An 8,634-nucleotide genomic window follows, 5' to 3' on the forward strand; every position below is an offset into this window, starting at 1 on the left:
GTATGAATGTTTAAATTTAATTTTAAAAAAAAAGTGGTTTTGCTCCGTTTCTTGCAACGAATTTGTTGATTCTTTTTTTGCAAATCTTTTGTTTTTAATTAGAAATAAAATAAATGCAATAAAAAACTCGTTATTATTCAGTTAAAATGTATGGCTTTGAAATGTAATTAGTGCAGCTGAGTTTTAAGCTAAGTTTTAAGCTGAGTTTACAACACTCATACCCCTTCACCGGCAGCTGAAACGCTTCATTTTCGTTTAAGTGTGCATGAAATTATGCGTGTTTAAGCCACAAAACACGCCATTGCATCTCCGCTGCTGCATTTGTGTATCTTTCACTTGAAACAGAGATTTGCCAAAATTTTCCAATTTTGGTTTACTTTATTTAATTTTTTCAATTCATCTGGAATCAGTCAGTGTTGAACGCGATGATACTACGAACACGCCGCACTTGGAAGAGGTCAGCAGAAAACTCATAGAAACTAAATAATCATAACATAACAAAAAAAAAGAGAAAGTGTAATAAATAATAATTAAATTAATTTATTTTTAATAAGTTAATAACGCTAAATGCGCTATTGAGAAATTTAATGTCAAGTATTTATCAAACTATCTGTCGTAAATGAGACTGAACACGAAGTGTCTTACTATATATCGAAGTCAAACTCAGAAAATATAAACTTGGTGTCGTGCATAACTTAGGCTTATATTTACTCTTTTAAGGATCAAAGGATAAAGTATAATCATATGATATATATTATATATCATATCCTTACATAATTTATATGATTTTATTGATATTCTATATCAAGTAATTTACATATCTGAGGACGTAGATAGGTAAAGTGGAATAATGTTGATCCAGTTCACTTATATAGGCAACTATTTTGAGCTTATCATTTTTAAGAAGATAGTTTGGTTTCTGAACTATCTGATTTCTAAACTAAAGATTAGAAAAGTTGTGAGGTAACATCAAGAATAGCAGGTTCATGTGCTTCAAACTGGATATATTAACAATATAATGACAGATGTTCAGGTTATGTTTTTTAATTCAATAAAATTCACTTCATTGGAATTTAAACTTTTGGATTTAAAAATATCTTCACTCAATTCGCTGTTTCGAAAGAAGATATTATATATTTTTATAATAGAGCATAGAGTTTTTTTTATAATTTTTTAAGCAATTATGTGTAAGTCACGTCCTCATAAAATATGTAAGTTTTTACCGTTTAATTTACTTGTTGTATAATATATAATGCGGGCCAAACACTCATATAATCTAATGGGTTCATATGGTCATCGAAGTATCGATGTTACTGAATCGTATTACATAAAATTTACTGAACCTAGAAAAATCTTTTGACTGTACTATACTTAACATAGTTTCTACTTTAGATACTACTTAATTGCTTTTTCAATTACCGACCTATTAAGCCCTTTGGTTTAAAGCTAATTTAATATAAAAAGCGTAAGAACCACCATCATTTCATTCCATCAGGGTGCAGTTTAACGTTGCATACCTTAAGCACTACTCTATCCGTCCCATTCAAATTGATCCAACAGTGCTTCATCTAATAAAAAAAATCAATTCAAAATAAAAGACTAATTATAACTAATTATAATTATAACACTTTCATTCCTTATAGCTTAAAAATATATTCAGAACAACTGAAAAATAGGGTAATACCTCTAGCATCCCACATATAAATTTTAAATTCTTCGTATGTAGAACGATTAAATATAAGATTGATATATGTATAAAAAATGGGTACTCTTAAATTGTAGAAATATGTTGAACTCCTTTAATACTCCTTTATAGACATGATAATGTCATTAAGACTTTGCAGCAGATCACATTTACCACAGAGTTATGTGAGGTATATGAAGGAGGTGCTTCACATATGTCTTGCTCAATGTATATTCATAATTCACAGTCGCTTCGAGTTTTATATAGCTCTGGAACCATAGACAAAGTTGGATCGCTAGAATAAAAATTGGAATACTGAGGAATTAAAGTGAAATGGTTTTTTTTTCAAGTCTCCTTCTTTTGACAGCAATAAAATTTGGTCCTTTAATATTTATTTATATATTCCATTTCGAAAAATACTGAATACAAAGTATTGTGTAGCACATTTGGGAACCTTTCGACTCTTCTGCAACTCGAGACGAATCATCTTCTAATTAATTAAATCTCATTTTTTTTTATTCTAATTGAAAAATATAAATTTAATATCATAAACTTTTTGATTTCAAACAATATTCATATATTAAATTTAATGTTAAAGTCAATTATTAAAGTCGATTTGAAAATAAAAGTTTTTTACTACTAGAAGGTTTTTTAAATAATATATTAATTTCTGACAGGTAAATAGAATGGTGACTTATCATATCCTTGTAGGATTCTTATCTGTACTTGTTAATTTTAGGCTTTTAGCTTACATTATTTATTAAAACAGCTTCAGAGGTGTCATATCATTTATATGAAGTTATTAATATACCAATCTAAAGATTGAAGATTATCTTTACTACTTTTGTATTTTTTAATACCATTTTTTTAATTTCAACTTTATCAACTATTTTTAAAATCTGTAATTACAATTTCTTCTTTAAGATATTTCATTTAAAACAAAATAATTAAAATTCAAAACATTTAAATGTTAACTAAAATTTTTTTTAGATCCACTGATACTGAGGATTATATGCAAATACAAGTATCTAATCAGCATCCGATTGGTTTTGAACCTCCCAAGCCTCCGCCACCACCTCCAATGCCAATGCAACCGCTTATTTACAGCAGCAACAACAACAACGAAAAACTTAATACAGTGAAGTCCATAAACACACTTGCATCACCTACGAATCCCGATACAGCGACACGTAAACAGCATCAACCATTATCAGCTATATCTATACAGGATTTAAATAGCGTACAGGTAATGATATTACAATTTTTAACAACCCATTCAATTATATAAACCATCTCTCCTCACTTTAGCTACGTCGTACGGACACACAAAAAGCGCCTAAACCATTTCAAATGCCTGCACGCAGTCTAAGCATGCAATGTCTATCATCCACTACAGATACTTATTTGAAAACTGACCTAATTGCGGAACTTAAAATATCAAAGGACATACCGGGGATCAAAAAAATGAAGGTAGAAAAGCAAATGGCTAATCGTATGGACTCTGAACACTATTCCGAAATAACTAAACAATTCACGGCAAATAATTATGTGGATCAAGTAAGTAACTTATTTAAGTAATAACCAAAAGACGGACACTTCATAAGTTGTCAAAGATCTATATGCAGATACCTGACAAGGATCCATCTGGTAATGTTATACCAGATTGGAAGAGACAAATGTTAGCAAAAAAAGCAGCTGAACGTGCCAAAAAAGATTTCGAGGATCGCATGGCTAAGGAAGCGGAAAGTCGTCGTCTCTCACAAATACCACAATGGAAACGTGATTTATTGGCGCGACGCGAAGAAACTGAAAATAAATTAAAGTCAGTATCACACACTCTACATACATAATATATTAAAAAAAAAAACTTTTTTTAATAATAGAGCCACTATTTATACACCTAAAGTAGAGGAGAATAATCGTATAGCTGAAACTTGGCGTTTGAAAAATCGTGCTATGTCCATTGATAACATCAGCATGGTATCCTGTACAACAGACATTATAGCCTATCAGAGCAACAATAAGGAAAATAATTGTGGTATTGAAATGAATGGTACCAATGAAAAGCCCATAGAAGATGATATGCACAAACTTACCGAAAAATCTCAAGATGATGACGATGCAAATGATAATATAATACCTTGGCGAGCACAGTTAAGAAAAACTAATAGCAGACTGAGTTTAGTTTAGAGAGTATTTTGATCATCCAAATGGGCCTCTTATGAAATATGCGAATATTTAGTATTATTTAAAAAAATATATTGAAGTGCAATGAATTAAAATTAAAGACAGTTTTAAACATAATGAAGAAACTGTTTATTTATTAAATGATGTTTTTTTTGACTATTTTTATAATAAGTCAATACATATATATCACTATATGTGAATATATATAAAAAAGATTATTTGTGTACTTTATAAACTATTTTTTAATTTAAGCAAACATTTTGTAAAATTTATTATGATTTTTTTTTAATTTTTAGCTTATATTTAAAATATTGAAATATTTTAATTTACTAATTAATTATTAAGTTATTATGTGTAAATTTCTTTTTATATATATTTATATCAATAATTTGCTAATTCATTTCACAGAATGATCAATATTTTCAATGGGAACTTTGGTGCAATATGTTATAATTTTTAACTATTTTGAATATAAAATATAGAGCAAATAGTATTTGTTAATAGAAGATTGGGTGCTGCTATTTGCTTGTTGCGATTTTGCTAATTTATTATTATTTTTTTTAATGCCTAATTTATATAAGAAATAATTTCATTTTTTTTTTTTTGATTTGTTATGATTGTTATATTACAATAATAAATATATATATATAAATTTAAATAAATTTAGAAAATTTATTTATTTATTTTATTTACGGTTTTAAATTATGAATTAAATTGATATAAAAATTTTGCACCCAAAAACTTAAGCCAGGACATTGACACAATAGCTGTTCCATAATCTTTTTGTCAACCACCAGTAGATATGTACTACAAGAGATTCTGTAGGGCAGTCCGAGCCTAACTCCATGTCATCCTACAACTCAATATGTCACTAAGACCTATAATACTTTAGATATTTACGATTTACTTCCATGAATTAAGTACATGAATTAAGTCAGGGGTCGCTCTAGACCTCGCTGCTAAAGAAATATTAGCCCAATTGTTGTTGACCTGTAGCAAAAAAGAACATGTATCAGCTTTCGACTATGGCTGACAAAAGTGGAAATTAAGGCTGAAGGTCCCATCGAAGAGGCACCAAGTGTACAGTAACTTCATTGCTAGATGACCTACATGAGTTACAGTAGGTTATAGAGACATGGCTCGGGACAGTTATGAGTCATAGCTAAGCTATATATTACACCGGATTGTAATAGCTAACAATGATGATAATAGAATATATTTATAGTGAAAGCTATATTAAAAGAACGCTCTTACAAACCGTGCAGCATTGCTAGTCTCCACTTTTTATCTTCAATACAAGGTATGTTCTATTAAACGGACACCTCTTTTTCACTATAACAATAATTTTTTTTTATTATCACCCAAATTATGCGTTTAAATAAAAAGAATTAAAATTTGCAATACATCACATTTTCTTTATTTCAATTCATTTTTAATTTTTTTATTTTTTTAACACCTTAACTAGTCAATTTGGAGCATTCAATAACGGCTGGTTTGAATTGTACGAAATAATTCTGTAATTCATCCAAAGCATCATTGACACATTTGCCAGCATCACCAGGAGCTTGTGGGACCTTCTTAATCAATTTTATTGCTTTCTTAATTTGCTTATTCAAGGTCACAATTTTTTTGGCGACTTTCACAATACATTTCTTGGAGTTTGTAGCATCTTCATCCAAATGACTGTCTTCACTATTATTACAAATAGTATCGTTCAAATTTAGGATTTCATTGGTGGTCTTAATGATATCATTACAAGCACTAATAACTGCTTTCAATTGTTTGGAGACATTACCGCCACATGCTTTCACATCTGTGAGGAATGTTTCTGTTACATTTTGTATATTCAGCACAGCCTTAATAAGACAATTCAACCCTTTCACACCGCGTAAGATCTTTTTAAGAGTTCCGTAAAAGCCTCTATCTTCGCCATAAAAATCAATATCGAAATCAAGGGATTCAAGCGATTCGAGACTTATGTCAATTGGTTCTTCCACAACAGCGGAGCTTGACTGCAAATATAAATTATATTTAATTTTGATATTAAATTATTTACAAAATTACATACATAAACAGCTACGAAGCAAAGACTTGCAATGAATGCGAACGTAAAGAACTTCATTTTAACGATAACTGTAGAAATACTACAATGATATAGGGAAAACACTAGCTTTTTATACTCAATAGCATTTAATAAATTCTTTTTATCAGTTTTTCGTTATTTGGTTGAGATAATCACAAATCAGAGTCCAGTCAAGATATTCCATTCAAGATATTCCAAACAAAATCATTTCAGAAATTTTAATAAATTAATTTCATTCTAAATAAATTTATCGAGTCAACACACTTAAAGTTATTAATAGCAGTAATCATTTGCTGTGGTAAGATAAATTATAAGAACATAGTACAAATAAAATAGAATATATATTATATATCAACAGAACGTTGTTATTGTTTTTGTGATTCGTCATGAATTCTAACTAATCCAGTTGCCCAACAGTCTACCATGCTAGAAACATCTAAATGGCATAGCACTTAAATGAAGAGTGTTATGTTCAAGAAGGAAGAAGGAAGCGAAAGTGGGATGTAAGGAAATGGAACGACTAATTTTTATCTGTACATAGGACTGAACTTCAAGAAGATTATGTGATAGATTCCTTTAAGTGTTCCGAAACCATACATTTGGCAGTTGTAAATGTGACTCATTAATTAAAACTAATTTTTTTAAACAATTATCGAATAGTAACAAATTATAGAATAAATGTCATATAACAAATATGCATTTTAGAATGAGAGCTAGGAAATAATATCAATTAAACTGTAGTCATGATTGGGAGGCTTTTTGCGCCCTCAGAGTTTAATAAAAACAGTGTTGTTTGCTAATAAATTTACAACTTTTACAAGAAAATATTTACATATGACAAAGATCGTAAAAATATAGTATAATTCATCATATGACTTTCTGAATAATATGGTCATTAGTCATTATAACCATAGTCTTATGTAAATATGGGAAATAGATCACAATAGCATTTGAAATCTGATGCCATAAAAAAGATAACTTAGTAAAACAATTTATATTGAAAGTAGAAAGAAAATGCTATAAATATATATATATATATATGAATTCATTTCTTTAATAAAGAATCTTGAATAGTTTTAGAAAATTAGAAAGAAAACTTTGAATAAAAGCAATTGTATATTTTCCTTTAAATTGTGTCTTCGCATCACACTTTGACTACTAGACTACGGCAGTGTCCTTCAGGTCGAAGTAATAGCGTCTCACTATGCACCAAATTGGATCCTTGTCCACAAGTTGCCCGATACAAAAATCGTACTCTTAAATATCTGGTAAGCGCTTCAACTACATAGTTATTAATTTGAGAATAATAGGTTTCTCTTGGCGAGCTAGCCAAGCAAGTCAATGTTCAACTCATATAGATACATGAACATAGGGACATCTCAGGTAATTGCAAGGTAGACTATCACTCTGATTTCTGGCATTCATTTCTTGAATATTTGAATAATAATATCTGAGTATAGTTAAAAAAAACATTGGCAAATTAAAATTCCTTACAGATTTTGAGATATACGTCGTCCAAACTAAACTAGAAACGTACCAGACAGCTGATACAACTAAAGCGGAATCTGCTCAGCACAATGGCATCGGTGCTAATGAGTCACTGCGTGCTAGAAAGAAGTGCGATAAGACTCGTTCTATCCTTTAATGACTTCTTTTGTGATTATGGGTCTGAAAACTTAGAAGTATCTAAGTTTTATCTCCATTGTCAATGCCGGAGGAAATTAAAAATCTTTGCTATCTCTTTTCTTACCAAGCTGACAGAACGCTAACCACTGCAGACTACGTTAACCACCAGAATTGGGTAAACTTATGGACCACAGATTAACAACACAAATCTGTGGTAAATAAACTTTAGTAAACAAGGCAACCACTCCAACCAAATCTAAGCTAACGGTGAAGCTTAATAAGGTTGAGTCTACTGAGATTGCTGTTATGAACGATGCTTTGGAATTAAAATGACTATAATACGTATGGAGTAGAAGGGTTATGTAGTGTAAGATTTAAATGTACTTTGACAATAGTACCGTTAGGTAGTTGGGGAATTATATTTTAAGTATGTTAAAGCCTCTTTCTAAAAAGAGACTTTTATATTTTTTGGCATATTATAATCATGTAGTTATATTTATTCCAACATTAATTTTTATGCATAAATTATAGACGTTCTATCGAAGTTCACTATATATTTTGTGTAAAGAGAAAACTCAGGGGTACATCTTTTTCCAAAGAACAAACGATAAATGACAAAATATATAAAAAAGAAAATATATAAATGCTTTTTTAAGTTTGCTGTAAATGAATTGTAATATTTATTAATTTTTTTTTATTTATCTCACATATAGAAAAATTTATAATTTTAACTAGTCAATTTGGAGCATTGTTTAATGTTAGGTACGAACTGGGTGAAATAACTGGTAAGGTTGTTTGTTGCATCAGTAACGCATTGACCGTATTGTCCAGGAACAGTTGGAACTTTCTTGATCAATTTGATGACATTCTTAGTTTGTTTGTACAAAGAGGCCATTCCCTTAACTACTGCCAGAGTACAGCTTTTACTAGGACTATCATCACCTTCATCGTCACTACCGCAAGCATCAATGATATTGTTGCAAGTGGTAATTATAGCATTGCATGCGTCTATGACAGCTTGTAATTGGGCAGATACAGTACCTCCACATGCTAC

At 29.8% G+C, this 8,634-nt stretch overlaps 3 protein-coding genes and 1 pseudogene across 3 annotated transcripts in view; 1 reads left to right on the top strand and 3 right to left on the bottom strand.

Moving 5' to 3' along the window:
• The window catches only part of LOC119667715, a 7,894-nt gene extending 4,008 nt beyond the window's left edge, over positions 1-3,886 (top strand). The window contains exons 3-6 of the mRNA XM_038077023.1: positions 2,675-2,930; positions 2,993-3,241; positions 3,298-3,506; positions 3,568-3,886. Of these exons, the coding sequence (XP_037932951.1) occupies positions 2,675-2,930; positions 2,993-3,241; positions 3,298-3,506; positions 3,568-3,874 (1,021 nt within the window). The 3' untranslated portion in view covers positions 3,875-3,886. The remainder of the gene's footprint in view (positions 1-2,674; positions 2,931-2,992; positions 3,242-3,297; positions 3,507-3,567) is intronic.
• The window catches only part of LOC119672722, a 510,988-nt pseudogene that overhangs the window by 140,070 nt on the left and 362,284 nt on the right, over positions 1-8,634 (bottom strand).
• LOC119672713 lies at positions 5,292-6,023 on the bottom strand. Its single transcript, XM_038083830.1, has 2 exons — positions 5,940-6,023; positions 5,292-5,883 (listed from the first exon to the last, which is right to left on the bottom strand). Exons 1-2 carry the CDS (start codon positions 5,991-5,993, stop codon positions 5,329-5,331), a joined length of 609 nt encoding a protein of 202 aa, XP_037939758.1. The 5' UTR covers positions 5,994-6,023; the 3' UTR covers positions 5,292-5,328.
• Positions 8,252-8,634, bottom strand: part of LOC119667717 — a 2,174-nt gene continuing 1,791 nt past the window's right edge. Inside the window, exon 2 of the mRNA XM_038077024.1 lies at positions 8,252-8,630. Within this exon, the coding sequence (XP_037932952.1) occupies positions 8,308-8,630 (323 nt within the window). The 3' untranslated portion in view covers positions 8,252-8,307. The remainder of the gene's footprint in view (positions 8,631-8,634) is intronic.

Source organism: Teleopsis dalmanni, chromosome 1 (genome assembly GCF_002237135.1).
Source record: "Teleopsis dalmanni isolate 2A chromosome 1, ASM223713v2, whole genome shotgun sequence".
NCBI lineage: Eukaryota > Metazoa > Arthropoda > Insecta > Diptera > Diopsidae > Teleopsis > Teleopsis dalmanni.